The 25,242-nt window shown below is 38.5% G+C and overlaps 1 protein-coding gene across 1 annotated transcript in view; it reads left to right on the forward strand.

Moving 5' to 3' along the window:
• The window catches only part of LOC139731987 (RRP12-like protein), a 30,099-nt gene that overhangs the window by 3,600 nt on the left and 1,257 nt on the right, over window positions 1-25,242 (forward strand). The window contains exons 5-27 of the mRNA XM_071642860.1: window positions 599-675; window positions 1,062-1,293; window positions 2,159-2,297; window positions 3,009-3,136; window positions 4,403-4,593; window positions 5,974-6,085; window positions 7,392-7,559; window positions 8,049-8,227; window positions 9,179-9,300; window positions 10,894-11,121; window positions 12,035-12,183; window positions 12,698-12,853; window positions 14,635-14,793; window positions 15,176-15,365; window positions 16,030-16,137; window positions 17,026-17,183; window positions 18,019-18,110; window positions 18,519-18,713; window positions 19,920-20,119; window positions 20,921-21,171; window positions 21,863-21,941; window positions 22,348-22,433; window positions 24,776-24,858. Of these exons, the coding sequence (XP_071498961.1) occupies window positions 599-675; window positions 1,062-1,293; window positions 2,159-2,297; window positions 3,009-3,136; window positions 4,403-4,593; window positions 5,974-6,085; window positions 7,392-7,559; window positions 8,049-8,227; window positions 9,179-9,300; window positions 10,894-11,121; window positions 12,035-12,183; window positions 12,698-12,853; window positions 14,635-14,793; window positions 15,176-15,365; window positions 16,030-16,137; window positions 17,026-17,183; window positions 18,019-18,110; window positions 18,519-18,713; window positions 19,920-20,119; window positions 20,921-21,171; window positions 21,863-21,941; window positions 22,348-22,433; window positions 24,776-24,858 (3,482 nt within the window). The remainder of the gene's footprint in view (window positions 1-598; window positions 676-1,061; window positions 1,294-2,158; window positions 2,298-3,008; window positions 3,137-4,402; window positions 4,594-5,973; window positions 6,086-7,391; window positions 7,560-8,048; window positions 8,228-9,178; window positions 9,301-10,893; window positions 11,122-12,034; window positions 12,184-12,697; window positions 12,854-14,634; window positions 14,794-15,175; window positions 15,366-16,029; window positions 16,138-17,025; window positions 17,184-18,018; window positions 18,111-18,518; window positions 18,714-19,919; window positions 20,120-20,920; window positions 21,172-21,862; window positions 21,942-22,347; window positions 22,434-24,775; window positions 24,859-25,242) is intronic.

The raw sequence follows: 25,242 nt of genomic DNA on the forward strand, positions 1-25,242 counted from the left end.
GAACTAGAACCAATCTGTGTAGCATGTCAAACCTTTTGGATGGTTAATTTAGTATGCTTCCATCTCTTGCCAGCAGTCACAATTAATATGCTATTGTCATCCCCTTTCTTTCTGTCTGCCCACACCATACCCCACTCCTAGAATTGAAAGTTTCCATCTCCAGACTTTTTACCTTCATTTTATGTACATATTTTGCTTGTTACCCTGACTCTCTTATCCCTGCAACTGAATCACACATCAAGACCAATGATTAAGAGCTCATGATGCAGGATCATGTGGCTGTTTTCATGTCATATGATCATTAAATGCCAAATTTCCAGTTTGTGAGCACTAGGATTATACTGTTTGATACCTCTTCCTTTGTGAGATTTTTTTTTCACCTGTTAGTGCTTTGGGAAGAAAAACTTGTAGCCTCATGTTATAATTATTGTTATTGTTATACTGGTATGTGAACATATCACATCAGCACAGAGAGCTGTTGGTCAAGTGCATGACTTTTTTTTTTTCAGGGGGGGGGGGGGTTGTTTGTTTTTAAAACCAGAGAAGTCCTGTCATAGCACAGGTAGTAATTACCATTCCCATTTTTCTTTTCTCCCAGATGACCACGTTGGACACCGTCAGTGATCCAGAGTCCATCTCTGCAGTACTCTACCTGCTGTCTTTAGTCATTAAACGGTAAAGTTGTAGTAACAAATTTCTTTCCTGTCTTTCTCCCTTTTTGACAAGGTAATCTCAGAAGGGAGTTTCTCGAATGCTTAGGTGTTTTCTATCAGAGAGAGAAATATGACTTGTAAAACTTAACAGGAATGCAGGTATTTATGCAAGCAGAAAATTGTCCAGGATGTGATCTTAATGTATTTAACTTGTCTAAGCCATGCCTGGTACACGGTAATAATTTGATGTCTCAGTATCTTGCTGTATTGCAATATTTCTGTATTTCAATATCTCTGTCTTTTTTGTCTTATCCTCAATATCTGCCTAGTCTTTGCAAAGATATCCACTACAATCAGGGTCTATGACATTGTTGTGTGATAATTGATTGCCTTGTGTTGTTTATTCAGAGTTCCCTCGCCTGTCTTGAAGCTGAAGTTCTCCTTCTGCTGCCAGACGCTGATGAAGATCCTCGCCGAGCAGTCTGCATCGTCCACGGCAACCACCACGGCGGTGGTGCGGTCGACCCTTACCTCCCTGAGCACAATCCTTCGCGTGCAAGACCCAGGGGTGTGGGGAGATGGCTCTACTCTGCAGGTGTATCATGGCATACTGAGCTATACCACTCACTCCAAGCCAAAGGTGAGTCAGTATTTTCTTTTGGAAGAGAAGACTGTTCAAAATTTTAAGAGGGAATCTATTCTTTTTTTTTCTTCCATTTTTTTTTATTGCTTTTTTTTGGCAGTAATCAATAAGACAGAATGTGATTTGCCAAACTAGGTTTCTCATACACCTTCAGATTGGCATACCTGTCTAAGAGTAAATTTTTGTAGTAATTCTCCAGACGTAACAGGAAGCAATAACGCAGAATGAGATTTGCTGAACTAGGTGTGTATTACATCTGCAGATTGGCATTCCTGCCTTGGAAAAACATTTGCACATGAGAAAGAGACACTATTTGTCTCATATAAAGTATTATTAAGACTGTGTCCTCTGTTTAATTATACATCAAGGGCAAACCCTGCTATTATTTGAATTCTGTCTTAAATCTTGTTTTATACCTGCCCTGTATCTTTTTATGGAGAATGTCACTATTCACTCCTAAAGTTGGATTAGTTTGAACCAAAGATAATGGAAAGTAAGAAAACAGAAGTGCATATGTTCTTATAGAATGTCAGCAAAGATGTTCATCTTTAACTCTGAAACCAAGATTTATGGAATACCCCTCTATTTATACTTTTTTTAAAAATGTTATCCAGCATTCATTGATTACAGTATTGTCTTTCATGCATATTAGGAATTCTGTTTGAAGGTTGGTATTTGTCCATTTTTAATGAATCCCAAGTATGTTGTCGTTAATGTGTATGTAAATTCTTTATTCAAATACAAATACATGAAATTGTCAATCAGTTGAAATGTAAATTATTGTTTCAAAATTAAACAACTAGGTGACACAGAATGAAATCTGACATTACTCTGTGTTTTGTGTCCCAAAAAAAAACCTCAGGTGCGAAAGGCAGCGCATCATGCTGTTACTGCCATCTTGAGAGGAAGTAAGTTCATGACCTGCCCTGACCCACCTTCCCATCATCCCGCAGCCGGGGCCACAGCCAAGTTCTGTGTACAGCAAATAGAGCAGCATGGAGGTGAGACACTTTGTGTTTTTCTCCCAGTGAGATACTTTATACTTTGTGTTTTTCTGCCAGTTTGTCTTGGGATGAAGATGATTCTCCATTCTGTTTCTCCACATTCTATATGTCATAAGTGTGCTGCATTAGAGGATTTGGGATGTTGCAATATTCTCCTTTAATACTTACAAGACAGGACTGCTCTATGGCATTGAAAGGTGGATTAATAAGATATAAAAAGAAAACAAAAACAGAAAACACAAGCTCAACTCAGGCTTTCAACCAATAGGAATCTGCCATACAGGACGAACATTGTATGTGAAATGTGTTTGAGTTCAACGGTAATATTTTGCATACCAAGTCACAGGTCATTAATTATACTTAAGTGTACATGTGAACAAGCAAGCCTCCTTAGGAAAACAAACAAGCAAAAGAACTTCAGTCAACATCTGTTCTCTACCAAGAAGGAGCGGAAGTATTAAAATTGTTCTGTGTGTAGATACCTGTATAAGCAATCAGTGATTGTAGACATGCATGGCCCCAATAGGGATATGTGGAATTTAGTTTTGCTAATGTACCCACAAGGGTCACCGCAGGGAGTTTGCAGAGTTTTTGTTTGGTTTCATTGTCCACAGACGAGTGTCACAGTCCCAGGGCTTCTGGCTATGTTTTGTCAATGAGGTTTTTAGGTGTGTTTCATGACACTGTACTGTCTTGATGTTTGTATAGGAACAGGAGAGGCGAGTATGACCTGCCACGTCTTGACCCTCTTGAAGGACATCCTGGTGACCTTTCCCAGGGTGCACCTAAAGACATCCTGTGAGACCATCCTGAAGGTCATGACCCTCAGCAATGTGGTAAGAACAGAGTGACGGATAAATCAGTGTGTTTGTGCAGCGAGGCTATCCATGCCATAATATATGGTCTGCTTACTATATTATACTATTTTGCAGATGTGCAACAGAAGTGCTGTACCGGTATCACGTTTGTGACTCTGTAGGGCTGCACACAAGCCTATTTTCCCTGCTGGTCCAAACCTTAAAGGACAAGTCCACCTTCATATACATGTGGATTGAATGAATGCAACAATATTAGTAGAACACATCAGTGAAAATTTGGGGAAAATCGGACAAGCCGTTCAAAAGTTACGAATTTTTAAAGTATCTGCACAGTCACTGCTGGATGAGAAGACTACTACAGTGTATGATGTCATATACGTACAATGACATAAAGAAAATAAGAGAATTTCACAAAATTTCACTTTTTGAATAAAGTGCACATTTTCTTTGACTTGTTACTGACATATGTTAAGGGCAATATTGTTCCCCCTGCCTTCTGAAAGAGAGAAGTCAAGTGTTCTTTTGTTATGCGAGAAAAGTTAAAATATGTTGAATTTTCTTTAATCTTTCTTTATATCGTTGTACACATGTGACATCACAAGCTCTAGTAGTCTTCTCATCCAGCCTTGAGTGAGAAGAAACTTTAAAAATTCATAACTTTTGAACAGAATGTTCGATTTTCCTCAAACTCTCACTGATGTGTTTTACTAATATTGCTGTATTCACTCAACCCATATGTCCATGAAGGTGAACTTGTCCTTTAAATTTACTGGTCCTGCACTATTTTCAGCCTGCCCCAACCATGTAATTTTTGTTATTTTACTTGTCGTGTCAGACCAGTATATCTGGCAATCCCTGAAAAGTTGCTGGTCTGACAGTGATTTTTACCAGTCTGGGACCGTCAGACCAGTGCCAGTGTGCAGCGTTGTGCAAGGGAATGACCTAAATTTCAATTGATTTGATTTTGTCTTGATGGAATTTTACTGGAGTCTAAATGTGATCATAAGATATATGAGTATGTTAATGCTTTTGAGACTGCAGTAAAGATAATGTGAGTCTGAAATTCGAAATGAAGAAGATTGAATTGATTTTTCATTAGTTTCATCTTGAGAATGATGTCTTCAGTTACTTGAGCGTAGATGTATTTTTCAGTACTGTTAGCCATCAATATCACATTATGTGTGTTGTCGAAGACAGCAAAGGATTAGATACATAGAAAATTATATGTTTGCAGCATGTAAGAATGTTCCTGAATATTTTTATTATACGTTTGTCTGTCCACAGCTGGTTACGTCAGTCTCAATGAAGGCACTCCACGGCATGTTCGTCATGAAACCCTCTGCAGCTAGTCTCCCTCCAGACCTCAACGCCCAGCTGATCAATGCCCTGTACAAGTTCCGGCCAGACGAGGGCGACTCTCAGTCTATGCTGGCCTGGCTGGCCGTCATGCAGGAGGCACATCTAAACCTCTTTAGGTTGGCCACTCTACTAGTCATTATGATCTTTTAGTGATGATGACTTCTGTTATACAAATAATGAATGTTTATGAGTGCAATGGACAGAATATTTCAAGAGGTGAAAGATGAAAGAATGGATTTAAATGATTTCATCTTTCACCCAATGAAATAGTCTGTCATTTGCACGAATGAAAGACATTTATTATTTGTTATATATAAATCCTAAAATAGATCCTTGTCATTTGATGTTTTGAAGAGAGAATGTGCGGGATCTGAGATCGAATATATAGAGAGTGCTCACTGAGCATGTTAGCACTCTGTCGCATACACACTGCAAACGCAAGCGTTTTACATGCGTAGTGTGCAGAGCTCTCGGCATGCGTGCAATGGAGCAAGGCATATAGATCCAAGATTGCACGGTAAATGGAGCCACAATTGCAAAAATGATGACGTAGTTGTAAAATGGGACAGATGTTCAGTAGCAAACAACCAATCAAATGACAAGCATCTATCTAATTCTAAGTGTTATATAAAATCTGATTGCTCAATCAACCATGCAATATATCCTGTATTACATGCATGAGGGCATCTGACATAGGAAGTGGCTGAAAGATGTTAAAACAGAAATAAACCAGTTCAGGGGTTTATGCAATCTCTGTTTAGAGCCATCAGTCACAGAAAGACTTTTACAGTCAAGCCCATGTGATCCCTTTCATTTAAACTTTGTCTAAATAGAAATTTGCAGCGTGCATACATGTATATTGACATTTCAGCTGCATATCGACATTGTGGAATATGGGTGGTAGAAGGCCTAACAGTGCACCACATATTCTTTTTTGGGTATGTATGTGCACTGTTTAACCTTCTATGTGGTGCACCATTAAAGCCTTCTAATTAATTGGTGCACTGTTAAGCCTTCTACCACCCAGTATTCTACCACCATGGAACCTTTCAAAGATTCCATTGTGGAATATGGTAAGACTAAAAGCTGACTTACCACCTTGACAAGTCTTCATGTAAATTGAGCAGTGTTCCCCTAGGCAGCAGAGTATGTGACAGTATGGACAGTCTTGATATTATTAGAACTGTACAGTAGAGTTAAATGGGGGTTTGTCATATTACAGACCAAGATTGCCACACTCTTAGGGCTCTGCATGAACGCAGCACAACGAATAATGGGGGATTCTATTTGATATTAAAGTCTGCTTGAATAACAACTTTGTAAAGGAGCTGCTATGTATTGGCCCTATAGAGGCTACACGTATGTAGAACTTCATTAGTTTGTGCGGAATGTAACAGAACGTACTTGACCAGTGCAAATTTACTGATGGTGATGTCATGATTATATCCCCCCCCCCCCCTTCTAAAATCTGACCTCTTTGATTCTGCTGTGTTTAGATTGGACAGCCAGCTCTGCCTCAGCCATCTACCTCGTCTCTTCTTGGCGGCCATCAACTCCTTCCTCTCCCACAAGGCCGAGGTTGCAGTCTCTGCAGCAGGAGTAGTGAAGGTAGTGTCCACAGCTAAAAAATGTTTCTTATTTACCCCAACAAGTATCAAAAACCATTTTCTGTGGTGTTTGTTTCTTTTTCTTCTTAGTACATGTGTAATTCTTACTGTCTGCTGTAAGTTTTTCCTATAAGGTAGAACAAAATTGTCCCTCTCATCGAAGCCCTGATTTGGTCATGTACTGTGGTTTACCTCAGTTGCAGGATTATTGAAGCCTCCAAATCACTAAATTTAGTGCTTATTCTTAAATTGGCAACACATTTTAAAAGATTAAAGCCAATATCTGTTTTTTTGTTTTTTTTTCAAATTAACAATTTGTGTACTTTTTCCTGATTTTGTGCAGATTTAATTGAATTAAGGAGTTCAGTTTAGTCTTCCTCCAATGTAGAATAGGCACTAAAATTCCAAGCTGTCAATTTAATAAGGACAAAGTTCAAAATTTTGGTAGAATTTTATCCCCGGACTTAATGGGGTAACCCACATTATGCTTTGTTTGTCAAACAGCATAACAGCTAGCAGGCTTTGTATCCTAATCAGCATTGTTCATCAATGAGTACAGGTGTCCTGAAAACTAACCGTCAATGAAGAGTGATCTGTGGTCCCATCAATCTGTCTGTACTGTATCACACTATACTGTGTGTGAAATGATCACATTGAAACACTAACAGTTGTTATTTTTTCTCACTTACATTACTTTTTTCATCAAAATGTTGTTGTGTTATGATGAATTCAGTTCAATTCAATTCAATTCAATTCAATCTTTATTTCCGATTCAATATATAGATATAAAAATACATGTGAATATGAGCAAATTGTACAAAATATGTAGATTAAAAACAGTGGAAACATCGACAAAACAAGGCGAGATTATGAAAAAGAAAAAAAAAGCAATAGCATGGGGAAAACAGATAGCACAGGTACATAAAGAACACAAACTCATTATCATTGTGTGTTTGGTTGATCCGAAAATGGTGTGCGCATAGAAAGCCAGAATAGGTTTGTTATGTTGCACATCCCCCGCGTTATAATCATTATAAAAATACTTCAAAAAATAAAATGAAAAAGTTAGTTTTTGCCAAATTAGGTAGGAAATTTCATCTCGTATATGCCTATACCTCAATTTGCAGATTTCATGCTTTTATGATTGTCTTAGTCCTAACATTTGAGACACTAACACTTATCACCAGGACATGGATGTAAAGTTTGTGATTTCAACATCTTCAGGTGTAAAATTGATTTGCACTTCTTGATCACCAATTTCAAAGTTCATCCTCTCTGTACCTCTCCCTGATTCATGATGCCATCAGACGTTGCTAGGCAACTGCGTCAAGCCGATGAGGGAGAGCTTGGCAGGCGACGTGGCTAGCAAGGACTCGACGGTCAGGAAGATGTTCCAGGCCGTCCAGAGGGGTCTGTCGTACAAGTACCACTCCTCCTGGGGCCTGATGATGCAAATACTGGCTGCCTTCTACGAGGTAGGACTAGAATTTTAGATTTGACTGGACTTGATGTGCACTTTTAGAATCCACATGAAAGTGTAATGTTATGAAATTTAACTGAAATCAATGATTTATTGATTTCAAGAATAGAAGAATATGCATGCATCTTTATCAGCTGTCGATTGTGATGTCATGAAATTGCCTCGGCTTGTTCTTAAAGCGGTTGCTTATATGCCTACAATAGTTTGTGAATTGTGGAGGCGACCATGTGAGTCAAAGTAACAGAGATTTACACACTTTGATCACATCTCTCGGATTTGCATGGTTTAATTTCATTGATATATTATGCTGTAATGAAAGAACATTATAACACAAATGAGGTTCTTTTATTGATTTTGTTGATTCTGTTGGATGAAAGGTGAAAAGATTACCCTTTTCTAATATTGTATGTAAAGAAAATGAGAAAAAAAAATCTCTGTAATCGTGAAATTGTGCACAGGATAATTGGTATTCCATCTCATGCAGGCATTTGGCAAGGAGGGGCACAGCTTCATGGCCAAGAATCTGCAGAGCATCTGTGACCTTCGAGGGTCACAGCACTTTGCCTACAAGCACGAGCTGGACAAGGCCATGGGGGCTGCCATTTTGGCCATGGGGCCTAGACTCGTGCTCCAGGCTGTTCCCCTGCACATCACTGGAGAGGAGTGAGTAGACCTGTTAGCTAGAAGAGTGTCATAAGTGAACAGTGTTGTCCCATGCTTATAAGCTAGTTGTCAGCCCTGCTGAAAAGAACACAGTGTCCCACAGTGTGTTCACAGTGTGTCCACATAGTCTTGTATGTGAAAACGCTCAAATTTAAGTGTGAAGATGATTTCACACTGGAGTGTGTTTTTTTGCAGAGTGTTCACATAGTACTGTTGTTTCACACTGTGGATTGATGATTCATAATGCTTTCACAATGTTTAAACACTCCAATTTAACACTGTAAAGAGATTTTACACTGTGTTTAACATTGTGTTTCACACTGTGGGACACTGTGTTCTTACCAGCGGGGAACACAACATGTTGTTTTAAACAATAGAATACATGACTAATATAAACTGACAAATTATGTAGAAAAGATTATAGCAGCATGTGATTAATGCAAATAAGCAACCAAAAGTGTTGATGAGCCATCATTGATTTATCAGGTGTTTTACAGTAATTCTTTACTGATAATTTCTGTTGCTTTAAAGTCTTCTACAAATTGACAAAAGATGCCAGTGCAAACATATCAGCCATTGCTTTGCGCGAATAGAGAAAGAATGTTCATATCTCAAAAGATTGATACACAAGCAAAATCAATTGTAGTTGTGTTTGTCATAGCCAACATAGCCTCTCTACCAATTCTCACCATGATTTCTTAGTCTGTTGATAGCTGTACTTTCAGGAGGGGGCACAGACGTTTTGTAGTTACAAGCATGCCTAAATGCTACTGAATGAAATATATAACAGTAATTTTGTTACCAAGAAAGCTGTGCATCTATATGGCCCCACAATAGGTCTAAAACTTGCTTTAGAGATCACAGAGGAATATTTCTCACAATTAACATTATAGCTACAGCTATGTAAGACCACACAAAAGTATATTTGATGGTATTTTTCTATATAAACAGAGACAACTACGACTTCCCCCGGAGCTGGCTAATTCCTGTCATCAGGGACAACGTGGCCAACACAGAGCTCCAATTCTTCACCACGTACTTCCTGCCGCTGGCGGCGAAACTCCGGACACGCTGTGAGTTCCACTTTTGTAACTCTGTATCAGTTGTTTTGCTTTCTTTTGTTTTGTTCTCTGCCTGCATTTGTTTGGTTAACAGTGTTGAGTCAGCTGTATGGCTTTGCGTTTTCAATGGAGCATAAAGAATAATTGATGGGGCAGTTGCTCGCCAAAACTTGTAAGAATTAAACATATGTGGTAAATATGGTCAAACAAATTATCAGCCCTTGTATATCAGATCTGTGAAGACCCAGAGAAGACAGTTTAAGCTGAATATACTTTAGTTTTACATGAGCTCTTGTTTATATACATGGTTTGTTTTATTTGTTTGTTTCTTTGCTTGTTTTTGTTAATTGAAGGAAACCAAAGTCAAAATATATATATGGATTGAGTGAAAGCAGCAATATTAGCAGAACACAGCAGTGAAAGTTTGAGGAAAATCAGACAGTGACTTCAAAAGTTATGAATATTCAAAGTTTGGGTGCCCTCATCACTGGATAAGAAGACTACTACACCTCATGACATCATTCTGGAGAATATAAATAAAATGTATGGAGAATTCCACAAAATTTCATTTTTCTTGAAAAGTACATATTATTCCATTGACTTGTTACTGACATAATGTGAGTAAACCCGTTCGGACTTCCACTTTGCACATGAGCAGAAAAAGGGCAGGGATGTTGGGTTTTAAATTCACTTAGATTAACATCTGTGATATAATGATTATTCTTGTAAACCTTGTAAATGGTGTTTGTCCGTACATCCACCTGACCGCAGGCCTGGTATTTAGTAATATCGATAGAAAAGAAAAAAGTTTGCTAATGCATTCAATGCACAACAATAAATGGATGTTTCCCTTAGTGTCGATTGACCATTCGGGTCCATACAAGTTTATTACCTCCGCCACGGGAGGAGGTTATGTTTTCGTTACCGTTGGTTTGTGTGTTCATTCGTTCGTTCCTTAATAGTTAGTTAGTTAGTTTGTCCGTGTCCAAAATAACTCAAAAAGTAGTTAACGGATTGGGATGAAACTTGCAGGAAAGGTTGGGAATGACACAAGTACCAAACAATTAACTTTTGGTAGTGATCCGAGAATTTGTGGGGAATTTATGAAGGATTTTTGATATTTAGGTAGGTACAATGTAGGGTCAATGAACTTGGGAGTTCAGGCTGCACGTATTTGAGGTTTGCATGCGCGCGCTAAAGTGCGTGCTCTAGTTTCTGCTAGGGCGAGGCGCGCCGTGCAGCTGAGGGTTTATGACGAAACAAAGGCTTCTATATTGGTAAATCGGGCGACTTTCAGCACACTATAAACACTTTCAGCATGGTGCCTAAGTACGTATGGGTGGAAATCACTGATATCTCTATGGAAGAACAAGATCTGTGGTGGAAATGAGTTGCATGCTTGGCAGAGGTCTGCGCTCTCAGAGTGCTTCTGTAGTTCTTTCTGTGATCATGAATTTCATAAATTGTCATGTCTTGCAAGCTTACATGTTATGTCGCTTTGAAAACGAGAAGTGCCTAACCAACTGGAAAAACAAAAGAAAGGCCATTTGTACCAATGTTCACATGAGCTAAATCTGATTGGCTTACTCTCTGGAATTCTTACAGCTCTGGAGCTGATGGAGGGTGGACATAAAGTTCAGGGGAAGGCTTACGATGTACTCCAGTCCCAGATCTGGTCTCTTCTACCCGGATTCTGCAAGCATCCAACGGACCTAGCAACGTCCTTCAAGGGAATCGCAAAGATTCTCGGCACTGCTCTCAACGAGAGGCAGGACCTCCGGCTGGACGTTTGCACGGGGCTACGCAATCTCATCACGACAAATCTAGACAATGGTAAGAATTCAACTTTTAAAAAGTTATGTGATATTGGACAGCAGTAGAGTGTATGTAGTTGCTTGGACTCCAGGCCAACATTCCTAAAATGTAGTGGAGGTATGAACCAGCATTCTTAATCCTCAAGTCCCTTTCTTGTTAAGAGATGTAAAATAAGTGGTAGTTAAATTGGCTTGTAGTTGACATGGCCACACCTGAAATGATCATAGCTACTTGGTTGTTGCTTAGCTGTTGCCATGGTAATTTCATTGAGTGTGTCATATAGTATTGCTTGAATCTGCAAGACTGTGCTAACATGATAATTTGAATTTTAGGCCCATGACATTTTATGCAAGAATTTATGGCTTGTGTAAACTTGAATGAGACCATTAACACCTCAAATCAGTTTTCAATTTTACTGAATACTTGATACTAAATATTCAAAATAAAATGTGCAAGGAACTAGATGGTTATGATTATAGCTATTATTTATATTTCTGTTTGCATTCAAGTTGAAGTTACAGTCATATGTGTGTGTGCTCAATTGTTCTCTGAATTTTACAAAAATCCAAGAGTATTCTGTGGACATATCTCCTGCCACGTACTCTCTTGACTGTTTTCTGATTCCTGACTTGACTGTTTTATTGACTCCTCTCCACATTTTCCTTGACTCTTCGCTTGACTGTTTTCTTGACTCCTTTCTTGACCGTCTTCATGATTCCTTTCTTGACTGTTTTCTTGATTCATCTTGACTGTTTTCTTTACTTCTCTTGACTGTTTCTTGACTCCTTTCTTGACTGTCTTCATGACTCTTTTCTTGACTGTTTTCTTGATTCCTTTTGACTGTTTCCTTGAGTCCTCTTAATTGTTTTCTTAACTCCTCTATTGACTTGTTCCTTGACTCTTCTCTGACCTCCTCACTTTACCTTGGCAGAGAAAAACCGGGCGGAGCTGGCCCGCTTCGACAAGAACTACCTGCCCATCCTCTTCAACCTGTACACTAGTGGCAAGTCTAGAGAAAACCCCAGCCTCTATGCAGTCCTGGAGACCATCAAAGTCTACCTCCAGATTGCAGACCGAAAGGTACGCCAGCTGGTCTCATTGTTCAATTGGGCTTTAAGAATCCACAGAAAGCCTTTGCAGTGTAACATGTGTTGTGAGGAAAGGTCATCATATTCGCTGTTATTACAGTGATCTTTGTAATCGGCATTTATGAAGCAACCTTATTTAAATAAACCTTCAGTGAAGTACATGTACTTAGCACCCTGATATTCATTTATTTATTTGTGTGTGTGTGTGTAATTGACCATGTCATAGGTATAACTCAATTCATAATTGCAGTTTTTTTCTTTTCTTTTCTTTTTTGATACAGCTTATGGATATGTGATATATGGTGAACTTTTCAAGAGCATTTGACTATTTCTTATTTTTTTTGTGCAAACCACTGCTCCTACTTTTTGTTTGTCCTCCATGACAAGTGTCAGAAACGTTCTCACCATACATCTGCCTTCATGACTGTATTCTATTGAATGGGTGGCCCAAATGAAATGCCGTTTTATGATTTCCATGATTTGCAATCCCTTGATGTTTGGTTCAGTTGATCGCAACCATGGCTGACAAGGCCTGCCAGAAGCTGGACAAGGAATCACCGGACCAGCAGCATGCCATCATGGACCTTGTTATCGCCATGACACCCCATGTGGGCTCTGATCACATGACCAAGCTCTACAAGATGATCACCCCCATGCTACAGGTAAGATTTCAGTCTTCAGATTGAGGGCTAGGTTTCTTATAGTTTGAAATGGCAAAGAACATTATTGTCCCCGCCGAACGAGTTCGAGCAGGGGACTATGAATCGGGCTCCGTACGTGTGTGTGTCCGTCCGTCTGTCCGTCCGTCTGTCCGTCTGTGCGTCCGTGTGTGATCAAAATGTTCAGAATGCTACTCCTTCGCCATTTCTAACCCGATTTTGATTCTGTTTGCTTTATATGATAGCACTACATAGGAGCTTTGAAACTTGTATACAGAATTTCAGTTGTGACCTTTGACCTTGACCTTTGACCTATATTGTACATTTTGCTTCAAAATGCTACTCCTTCGCCATTTCTAACCCGATTTTGATTCCGTTTGCTTTATATGATGGCACTAGGTGATGGCTTCAAAACTTGTACACAGAATTTTGACCTTTGACTTCTTTGACCTTTGACCTTGATTTTTGACCTATATTGTACATTGCCTACAAAATGCTACTCCTTCGCCATTTCTAACCCGATTTCGATTCCGTTTGCTTTATGTGATGGCACTAGGTGAGGGCTTCAAAACTTCTACACAGAATTTTGACCTTTGACTTCTTTGACCTTTGACCTTGATTTTTGACCTATATTGTACATTTTGCTATAAAATGCTACTCCTTCGCCATTTGTAACCCGATTTCAATTCCGTTTGCTTTAAGTGATGGCACTAGGTGAGGGCTTCAAAACTTCTACACAGAATTTTGACCTTTGACTTCTTTGACCTCTGACCTTGATTTTTGACCTGTATTGTACATTTTGCTACCAAATGCTACTCCTTCGCCATTTCTAACCCGATTTCGATTCCGTTTGCTTTATGTGATGGCACTAGGTGAGGGCTTCAAAACTTCTACACAGAATTTTGACCTTTGACTTCTTTGACCTTTGACCTTGATTTTTTACCTATATTGTACATTGGCTACAAAATGCTACTCCTTCGCCATTTCTAACCCGATTTTGATTCCGTTTGCTTTATGTGATGGCACTAGGTGAGGGCTTCAAAACTTCTACATAGAATTTTGACCTTTGACTTCTTTGACCTTTGACCTTGATCTTTTTACCTATATTGTACATTTTGCTACTAAATGCTACTTCTGGCGGGGACATATACAAACTTGTATTACGCACCGCGTAATTTCTGCTTTTCCTTGTGTATTAATGAATTCATGACACTAATTTGTAGCAAAACTTAATATTTCTGGCATAATGAGCAAGCAGTTGACTTATCTCTTCAGTATGCAGGGGAATGATATTTACCCTGAATGTCAGTAACATGTCAAAAGAATATCAATTTTTCATTAAAAAATTACCTTTTTTTTAACTTCTCTTTATATTTTCTTTATGTAATTCTCCATTGATGTTATGAACAGTTGTAGTCTTCTCATCTGGCAATGGTGGCACTAAAACTTAAAAAATTCAGAACTTTTGAACAGATTCTTTGATTTTCCTAAACCTTCATCAATGTATTCAACTTATGTTGTCGCATTTTAGTTTGTGTTGAACTGATTTGAGTTTATTCTGGGTCCAGTTAATGCATTTACTCTGTTTAGTGAGTCTAATTTTTCACGAATTAGGACTTTCCAACAATTTCGTGAATCTGTGAAATATATAGTGTATACAGTATATGAAATGAAACAGAGAAATGTTTGTGGAATGATCATTTTAACCTTACATCAGGTCATGCGGTAATGAGGAAAAAAGTTGTTCAGATGTTTTTACACTGATGCTTGTTCCTTTTTCACAGAGCACAGACCGGACGATGGAGAAGAAAGCATACAGGGTGCTGGAGGAACTGTGCGAGGGCGTGTCCGAGGCCTCCCAGGAATTCCTCAAGGTCAACCTGGATGACCTTAAGACTGTCCTCCTCAAGTCTCTGTCCAGCTCATCACCATCTTCCAAAGCAGTGAGTTTCTCCCTTCCCCAACCCCTGCCCCCTTCCTGAAAATCTTTGTCAGTTTTGGTGTAAGTTACTGTCAAGAAAAAAACTTGAAAATGTGAAGGCTTGTTCTTGTAGTAAAAAATGAAGGAGAGATAACATCGGGTGGTTGTTGAAGATGCTGTCAGTTGTAAAGATCGAGGTTTGGCCCTTAACAAGTTTTCCGTGCATTAGTTTAGCCAGCTGTCGTATAGTATTCACTTTGGCATTTTATTCTCAAAGTAAAAAATCATATATCTATCCAAAATGTGAAGCAAGCACCTTCATTATGAGCCATGAAAAACGAAAAATGGCCCTTCCACCTTTTTTGTTGTTGTTTCACCCCTTTTGCCCTTCTCATCATTCCCAGCCTCGTCTGCGATGTCTGCATCACATAGTCAAGAGTCTTCCAACAGAGAACGAGGCATTCCTAGTTGCTGTGCTACCAGAGGTCATCCTCTGTACCAAGGAAATCAACCAGAAGGCACGGGCGTCAGCATTTGGCCTCCTGGTGGAGATTGGGAACACTTTGCTTCAGTGGTCTACGGAACCAAGAGAAGGTTAAAAAAAAACCCCAAAAATCACATCTCATGTTTCAGACAAAATTATGGTTTCACTTAGCCCCTCTTGAACATGTTGCAATAAATGTGTTCCTGCTGGGAAAAAGATATCTTTGGTGGTTGTATTCTAAAAAGAATGGAGCATCTTCTCAAGTTTGGGCCAGCCAAGAAAAGGTGTAGCCAGTGCGTGAAGCTCATACACTGGCTATCTGCATACAAAAGATTATTAAAAAGTGTGATGGAGTTCATGTAGTGACTATCGATGTTTAGGTTGAAATATAAGATAGTATCAGTGATAGCCCAGTAACCACACAGGAAGAAAACTTATAAGAAAGTGGACCTGAGCTTTTGATCCTAGCAGAATCTTTTGTCATTTCTGATTCTGCTCAGGGTGAAAGCATAGGCCCCCTTAAACTCAAACTGAAAGTCAACACAAACTCAAACTCTCGTGTCCTACCATGTAATTTGCATCAGTAAGTATTTTTAGGTGCTGGCAGCCAGGCTGGGTTCTGAGATTTGAGTTTTGAGTGTGAGTTGGAATTTAGTGTGATAGTGAGTTTGTTTTATTTCAACATGGCTGCTTACTCAAAGTCCGACATGTTAACTGTAATCGGTCTCAAGTGAACTCAAAGTCAAACACAAACTTTTGCCTTCTACCATGCAGTGTGTGTCAGTAAGTACCTGGAGATGTTAGCAGCCGGACTAGCGGGGTCCCCTCACATGGTCAGTGCTACAGTTCTGGCTCTCACAAGGATTCTCTTTGAGTACAAAGGTAGGTTCTGCATAATTCTCTCTTATGAGTTGGACTATCAACAGAGGGAGCTAGACTGAAGGCAAGCAGTTTTAGCTTCCTTTTTCAGTCACATACATTTCCACATTGTCCACATTGATGTGATAAATGCAACATTTTGAGAGAATTTGGATGTTTAGCTTTGCTACTCTCTGGTAAGACATGAATATTGTGTCAAAGGTGTATTGATTCAGTGGAGATCTATTTGACACTTTTATTGTTTCTGGATATTAGGTGTTCTGTATTGTTATAGTTATTTTAGATAATTTTACTGACATATTTTTGATTCCAAAGTGCTGTGCCATTTGCTATTTGATTCTTATGGTGTTTTTTTAGTGCTGGTTGGTAAAATTCATAGCATGTAGATGTTCTGGTTAGTGTAGATGGAATTAAAGAATCAATGATTACACATTCAACACATCACAGACTTTGCTGGGCAACATATCAACTCTGGCAAGTCTCGTAATAGCATCACATGATGTCCACTGATACTGTACTTCACTCTGTCCTCCCTGCTGATGAAGTATTCTGCATGAGATACAATGTACCAATAGTGCCATGGTGTAGCAATCCTGTGGCGGTTAATGGCTTCCAGGATTATACAGTCACCAACAAGGCTGTCATTCAGTTGATCAATAGGTCCCTCATTTATGTGCAATTTTATGTATGTATGTATATATGTATGTAATATGTATTCATTAATTTATTTATTTATTTACATGCATGTATGTATTTATGTATATATTTATTTGTTTATATATGAATGTATGTATTTATTTATTGTTTTATATATCTTTCTATTGATCTATCTGTCTATCTATCTACCTATCTATCTATTTTAATTTTAATTTTTTTTCTTTTGTTCATCAGACATTATGAGAGGAGTTCTGCTGGAGCAGCTGGTTGATGCAGTGGACACACTCATGAAGGCTAAGGGGCGAGAAGTGCTCAAATCGGCCCTGGGCCTCATCAAAGTCATTGCTACAGTGGTCCCAGACGTTGCCCTTGCTCAGCACGTGGAGAAACTGGTGGGCAGAGATCTTCAATAGATTGTCTGTCTGTCTGTCTGTCTGTCTGTCTGTCTGTCTGTCTGTCTGTCTGTCTGTCTGTCTGTCTGTCTGTCTGTCTGTCTGTCTGTGTCTGTCTGTCTGTCTGTCCGTCTGTCTGTCTGTCTGTCTGTCTGTCTGTCCGTCCGTCCGTCCGTCCGTCGTCCGTCCGTCCGTCCGTCTCTCTGTCTCTGTACCCCTCTCAAGCAGATGTCATGTTAGTCTAAAACATAGATGAACTGGGAGGTCAGCAAAACTTTTGCTGTTAACCTATTTCTTATAAGATGATGATAGAAATTCCATGCAAGTGAAGGTTTTGATCAAATATGTGTCAGTGAGGAATGTGTTGGTTTGGTCACAGAAGGTCATCGAACCTTTTACCGTTTCAGTGTAGTTCTAAATCAAAATTCGTGAATTTCAGCCGTCTAATCCTCTCTCAATTCAGATTGATTTCTCTTTGTTGGTATAATATTTCTAAGTGATAAAGGGATTGAATGGATATTAACTGTATGATGGTAATATTAAAGGTACAACTGTATTATCAGAAGTGAAGAATGCAATTTTTTTTTTTTTTACTTTTATAATTTTGCTGCTCAAGGAAATCTGAAATTGGCCAGTGTCATGGCACAGAATTCAGCACTCATTTCCTTTCTTTTCTGTTGAATATTGCATAATGGTCATTGTAAAATTGCTTGTGAACACATGATTTTAGATCATATAATCATGGTCTTTGTGAAAATGACAAGATTTTTTTAAATATATTTTGCTGGTGTATCATCATAACTTTGGTGTCTTTGTTTATTTTTGTCCGTGACAGATTCAGAGTATGGCAGGCTTGAAAGAATCCAACAGGAGAAATCTCAGAGTTCCCATCAAAGGAATCTACTCCCGCTTTGTTCGCAAGTTTGGGTGAGGATTTTATGTGCTCTAATATTCCTTACTTTCTCTGTTTTTACTGTGTTTTTAAAACTCAGGGAGATGTGGGACTGATCCCTCGTTTTGTTGTGATTAACACAAATGCACAAACATAGAACAGATTAGAAACAGAAACAAAACAATTGCCATTTGTTGGTTAGGCTACACAAATACATACAGTTTGTGCCTTATGAAAGTCGTTGTTTACAGAATATGTCTTCAGGCAGCTTATGATTATGATTGATGTGAACAGTTGACACAGGCTTTTCATGTACATGCTCTGTCACCAACTGTATTTAGATATAATTACATTGTACATGTAACGTGTGTCAGTGACGGATATAATGTCTTGACATGGACTTATTCCGATTGGACCGTTTTTCCTCGTCACCGTGGCAACAGGTTCGAGATGATCCGGAAGCTGATCCCGGAGCACCACCTGAAGATGGTGCAGAACATCAAGAAGATGCAGGACCGCACCAAGAGGCACAAGGCCATGAGGATGGCAGAGAGGCAAGGAGGAAAGGAGGAGGAGGAGGAAGATGAAGACGCTGAGGCCTTCGACGCCCTCGTGCCACAGAAACCCAAACCAGAGAGGTGAGATACGGATTACTGTAAACATCTTCATTTTTGTGCGATTAGGTTTTTTCGCTGAGCGGCTCAGAAACATATTTACAGGTTCTTAGATTTGCCTGTGCAGTTGTGTGCTATGTTGTCATCTCATCCACCGAAAAAGACTGAGTAAGATTTCGCTTTTCTGTGCCTGAAAATAAATTACTTAACTGCGCAACATACTTACTGATGTGCACGCATTGTGCCTCACTGTACGACTATGAGTGGTGCCGAACATTATGCACTACGAATGTACATAATGCACACGCTTAAGTACTGCATACGCAGAAATGAATCATCCGAGTGTACAGCCAACACATAAAGCTACTAGATACTAGCTGAATGAATACTAGGACACATACACACTTGCTTCTTACTAGTATTGTAGTGGTATTTATCTGCTGACAGAGCGCTCAATTCAACCCTTTCAGTGTGTGCATGGAAAATCATGAAGACATTTTTAACCAGTTTTAGAATTTGTGCTACCCAAAAGCAGTGCTAAATCTGTGATATTTAATGTACTGCAGATATTTCTGCATTTGCAGTACTTCCTTGACAAGTACTTTTGTGAGCAAGTGGAGCTCTATTGAATTGTCTTCAGGTGAGACAAATGGTAAGGAAGTGTGCATTGAAGTTTACCATTATTGTAATCTTGAGAAATTTTCTGGGGGAGTGAGAAAATATCTGAAAGATATATCTGTGAGAAAGAATAGAATCAAGAATGAGGAACTACATGACCATGATATGAAGAGATTCATCACAAAATGAGCTATTAATTTACCACTTTTTTGACATTTGTAACGAAGTCCATCATATAGAGTAAAATAAAACCTTTCCATTAATACCATACTTGTGACATAACAAGGAATGTTCATGAAGTTATGATTAGAAATATCTTACATTTTCTTTATTTTCTTTATTTTTAGCAGCTTTCGATATCTCAACTGAACAAGAATGGATTTAACTCATTTTGCGATAAAACTATTCATATCCTTTCTTAATAGTTGCAGAAATATCTCATTTTCCTTATTTTCTGTGATTTTTTACCAGCTTTAGATATCTGAACTGAACAAGAATGGATTTGGCTCATTTTGCAATAAAGCTCTTCATATCCTCTTTTTGATAGATGCATCATGGAGGAAAGCCAGGAGGTTAATTGTTTTCTCTTTGTTTGTTTTGGGGGCAATGTAGCATCGATGAGATCCTGCGAGAAACTGACTCAGAGGATGATGAGAACGATGAGGATGCCACGGATGCTGCAGCAAGGGTCAAGGGTCAAAGGGCAAAGAAACAGGCCAGTCACCAGCGAGGCAAGGCGTGGCTGAAAGAAGGAGAGCAAGACGACACCCCCCTCGACTTCCTGGATCCTAGCGTCACAAGGAGAGTTCTTGGTGAGTTGGTTAACCCGTCCACATCATTAATTCATATGTTGCATCCCTGTATAAAGAAATATGACAAAACTAGAAAAGCATTCGGAGAGCGCAAACCTCTGCCAAGCAGCTCACTCCTATTCATACAAGCATGCTGAAAATCACTGAATTTCCCAATATAGAAGCCTGTTTTACGGCACACAGTTTCCTGCGTCAAATCCATGGTTGATTAACGGAGTAGACTATTGCTCATTCTCCTTACACCTGTCACCGTGCTCAACGTTTTGTATACAGATATATCACTGTTGTATCCATTTACTATGCCAGGAAACTGAATGTACATGATTTGGACATAATCATGTCTCATGGTGGTTATTATATTTTTATGATTTTGTTTAGAATGGTTTATTTGGTTTAAAAAAAAAAAAAACTTGCTAGATTGTAGCCTGAAGGCTGAAATACATTGCAAGCACATAATTATAAATACCTCCAAGCTATATAAAACATACTGAACTATCATACATAACATCCACAGAGGAAATCAAAATCAAAATGAATCTGTTTCCCAAAATAATTACCAATGATTTGCAAGTATTGCACAGTCTTCTTCATTATATACTTGACTTTTAAAAAAAAAAAAAATATGTTCCAAAGATATACTTTACAAAATTATATTATGATGTGGATGAATTATGTAAATGATATAACAGGAAGCATGGTAATTGCAGCATTCACTGCTGTAGAATTCATTAATTTTCACATATTACAAAATAGCAATATATGAACTTTTTTTGTAAATTCGCATAAATTCCATTGATACAGCCACCAAGCCGGATGCTTCAAGGGAATCGCAGTCAGCCGGACACATCAAACACAACTTTAAGACACTCCCTGATGGCAGACTCCTCATCGCCGAGATGGACGAGGAGGAAGCGGAGGAGAAGAAGGAGGGAGGAAAGAAAGAAGGAAAGAGGAAAGGAAGAAAATTTGGTGGAAGACCGGGAGATGATAATGATGATGATGATGGAAGGATTGATGACTTGGAGGATATGATGGATGAAGAATTTGCAAAGGTAAACTCAAGAAGATGAATGATAGCAACATTCCACCATGCAATTTAGATATGGAGGAGGTTTGAGAAATAAAGAGATGTTCGGTCAAGTGTACAAGAGGATAGTTTTTGGGTCTAAACAACAGATCTAGTGTAAAGTGACTGATAGGTATAGAAGTGTCTGTTTTTTGTGTGTTTTTTTATGAATCTGTAAACAAAAATTTGGATGCATTCTCTTTTCAGCTAAAAAAAAGAAGAGAAACTGGAGAAAGTATGAAAAACAAAAATTGACAGTATTTTGATATGTGTAGTTTGTTGGTGCAGTGTGTAGTTCTTATTTGCTACTGATCAGAGAACGATTATTTTTTGGGGTTTTTTTTTTCTGAATGTGAATGCACTTTTCTGAGCTGGCATTTTTTGGTCCCCTTTCTTTTGTGGCCCATGCAAGTCAAAAATTGAAGCATATGTTTGCATTGTCCTATGAATACCTTCCCTTCATGTCAGAGTGTGGAGGATACAATAAGACAGTGAAACAGAGTAATACAGGAGTAGAGATACATCATATGTTTCCAGTGATGAAATATAAATGTATGTTTCTATTTTTACCATTGCAGGATTGTTTGGAATATACAGTGTAGTTGACATGACAGTAAGATTGTTAATGCTACTAAAGTGATCTCCCCCCCCCCCCCATCCCTTTGCCTTTTCTCCAGTTCCGCATATCGAAGAAGAGGAAGGTTGAGGACCTGAGTGTATCGGATGACGAGGATGAGAGTGCCACAAAATACCGAGGTTGGTTTGATTCCACACTTTGGTCTCAGACAAGGTTTTTATTGCTGCCACTTGAGGTGTCCAGACTCTGTATTTACATAAAACTGTAAATGGCAATATCTCCGTGAGATGAACATTTGAACGATGGATCCAGGAATTCCGTAAAGGGGGGCGCATGCACCCCCCCCCCCCATATTTTTTATTTCTGTTGTTTAAAAAAATAGGGGGGTGCGCGCGCCCGTTGCACCTCCCCCTGGATCTGCCACTGGATATGATGTGGCAACAAACATTGGTGCATGGACATAAGGATATAACATGAGTGTGTGCTCCTTAGTAATACAGGTGTATGTTGGGCAGTAGTGGTTAATTCACTTTGCTGTTATGAGTGTCATTGATGGATTTTTCTTTCTGAACCTTTCATTTGTAGCTGGAGGTAGCGGCATCCACAGACCCATTGGTGCTGCTGGCAAAGAGAGACCAGCGTCTAAACCTGGTACAGAATATTCATCAAAGGTATGTTTTGCTTACTGGAGCCATTCCACTGACGTGTGTCAGATCTACGAGATATTGCCTTCACAATGAGTGGAAAAAGCTGTGGTTGTGCTAATGGGTGTTGAACTATGAATCATGAATACATTGATGCCACAAGTGATGTGTGGGGGATGGGTGAAAATTCCTATCTTTGCCATATTTTCTCCCATTTATGCATATTTATTGAATTTTTCGGATTGCTACGCACGTGTGAAATATGTGTGTTTGTGTGTGCTTGTGTTTTTAAGTGTATGTTTGTACAGTGCACTCCCGTTATAACGAACATGGTTATAACGAAATTTCGTTATAACGAAGTAAAACTTCAGGTCCCAAAATTATCGCCATTGAAGTCTGTGGTACAAAATTCGCTTATAACGAACACGGTTATAACGAAATTTCCGTTATAACGAAATCTTTACTGAGCACCACTGACAAAGAAAAACAAAAGAAATGTGCTCCGTTAGAACAAAATGCGAATTGCTTCCGAAAATACGTAGCGAAACAAGCATTTATAGCGTCTCTGCATGGGCGAACGCTTCACATCACTGTGTACGTGTTCGCTCCTTGTGTCCTGCACAGTTTCCGAGGGGGACTTGCATTATTGTGATACAATAAATTATTAATCTGAAATTAAACAAGGTTCGTTTTATTGTTCCGAAGATGCTTTATCACAAAACACACAGATTCTTATACACCTAAATGTCCGTTGGTTCGGAAATGAAATAGGGTTTGTTATTACGAACATTTTGGCGTTATTCAAACAGTTCGTTATTGCTAAAGTTTGTTAAACCGACAATGAGATATAGTTCTTACGACGGTTCATTAGTCAGAAAATGATAGGAATTCTAAACTTTCGTTAATCGAAACATTAAAAAAGTTTCGTTAATCCAAAGGTGAAAAAGGTGTGTCCACTAATAAAACTTGGGAATTGCAAACTTCATAATCGTCTTAAGATAAACGAACCTACGAAATAACTAACCTTTCCAATTTTTTTTTTTTTTTTTTGGATTTACAAACCTTGGGAATAACAAACCTTATTTCATTGTCGGATTAAAAAACATTCGGAACAGTGAACCATTCTCATTTTTTCATTTACAAACCTTCGGAATGACGAAACTCATTTCATTTTCCGATCAACGAACCTTCGGAAAACGAAAAATATATTTATAGCTAAATTATGAACTTTCGGAATAACGAATCGTCGTAAGAGCGAAGATTCTAAAATAATGAACAAACCTTCGGATTCCCGGTAATGGTGAAACTTCAGAACGAAGAGTCTTTCGGAGTAAAGAACTTTAGTAAGAAACGAATCTATGGAATAGCGAACTGTAACGGAATCCTAAACTATCATTTTCTATACCACTTATTGTGTGACAAAAACAACTTTATGCTCTCTTTTAAATGTAATATCCAAACGAAATTAAAAAGGTACCATCCCATTTCACATAGCTTTCCAGTGTATGATGAGTATTCAACAAACATAATATGGTATATGCATGGTTACCTTGTTTTTGTTATATATTGTATTTGTTCGGTTATAACGAAATTTCGTTATAACGAAAGAAAACGGCCGGTCCCGAGCATTTCGTTATAACGGGAGTGCACTGTATATATCATGTGTCCATAGCATTGTTTGCACTTCTGTTTCAAACAGTATGACAAGAGTCATCCTTGGATTAAAGGAATAACAAGTTTTAATAGGCACCCTTATGTAAAAACAACCAAATAAACAATTGTGCATTAGTTGAAAAGAAGAGGTCTTCATCCATGCTACAATGTGAATGTTTTGATACAATTGTAAAAACATTTTTTATACTTGACAATTTTGAGGTTAAAGGGATGGTACAGTTTCGGATGAGATGGGACTACAGTTTTCCAACTTCTTCTGATGATAATAGTTTGAGTTAATGAGAAACTTCTTATGAAATATGAAAGAGCATATAATTCTAAGAGGAATTCAAAGTTTGTTTGAAGAAAATTGGTTTTGAAATGGCTCAGATATCCAAAACAAAGTAATCCTAATAAAAGGTGGGACCCACCTCTTATTAGGATCACTTTGTTTTACTTTGTTTTTGGATATCTCAGCCATTTCATTACAGATTTTCATCAAGTAAACTTGATTCCTGTTGGAATTGTACATTTCATAAGGAGTTTTCTAAGTATCTCGCAAAGAGTTGAAAGCTGAATCCTTACCTCAACCAAGATTTTCCATTTGAGTATGAGCATTGTTTTTACAGCCAGCGCTATGCTGGATTGTACAGAGTTTTGATTGCAGGTATCTAAATATTCTTTGTCATGTTGTCATCTTGCTTTTCCTATTGTAGAAGGCTGGTGGTGATGTGAAGAGGAAAGGAAAGCAAGATCCGTATGCCTACATACCTCTCAGCAGGCAGCAGTTGAACAAAAGGTATTATATTATGATATTGCATGACATTTTCAGGGGGTCAACATACACTTCTCAATGTGGCAATGAGCCAGTTATTTGGTTTAAACAACGATGTAGAAGAGTAGCTTCTGTTTAATATATCTCTTTCTGCATCTCACATGTGCTCAGGCGTGAATCAAGCTGCCTTCTTAAAAGCTTTTTCTCTTTGAAACTAGTGAGAAGATGTTTGTTTCTGTTAAGGGCATATACCATGGTTTGTGTTCTGTCATTTGTAAAACCAATGTGAAATCTAAATATTCAATTTATTCATGTTTGTTACATATTTCTCATAATCTTAAGAAGTAAAGATTTAAGTCCCATAGCACATCAGCTACTTGGGAGAGCTTGCTTTTTGGTGTTTATCAT

Source organism: Diadema antillarum, unplaced genomic scaffold, assembly GCF_040938485.1.
Source record: "Diadema antillarum isolate AM-2024a unplaced genomic scaffold, OU_Dant_1.0 seq00000392_RagTag, whole genome shotgun sequence".
Taxonomy (NCBI): Eukaryota; Metazoa; Echinodermata; class Echinoidea; order Diadematoida; family Diadematidae; genus Diadema; species Diadema antillarum.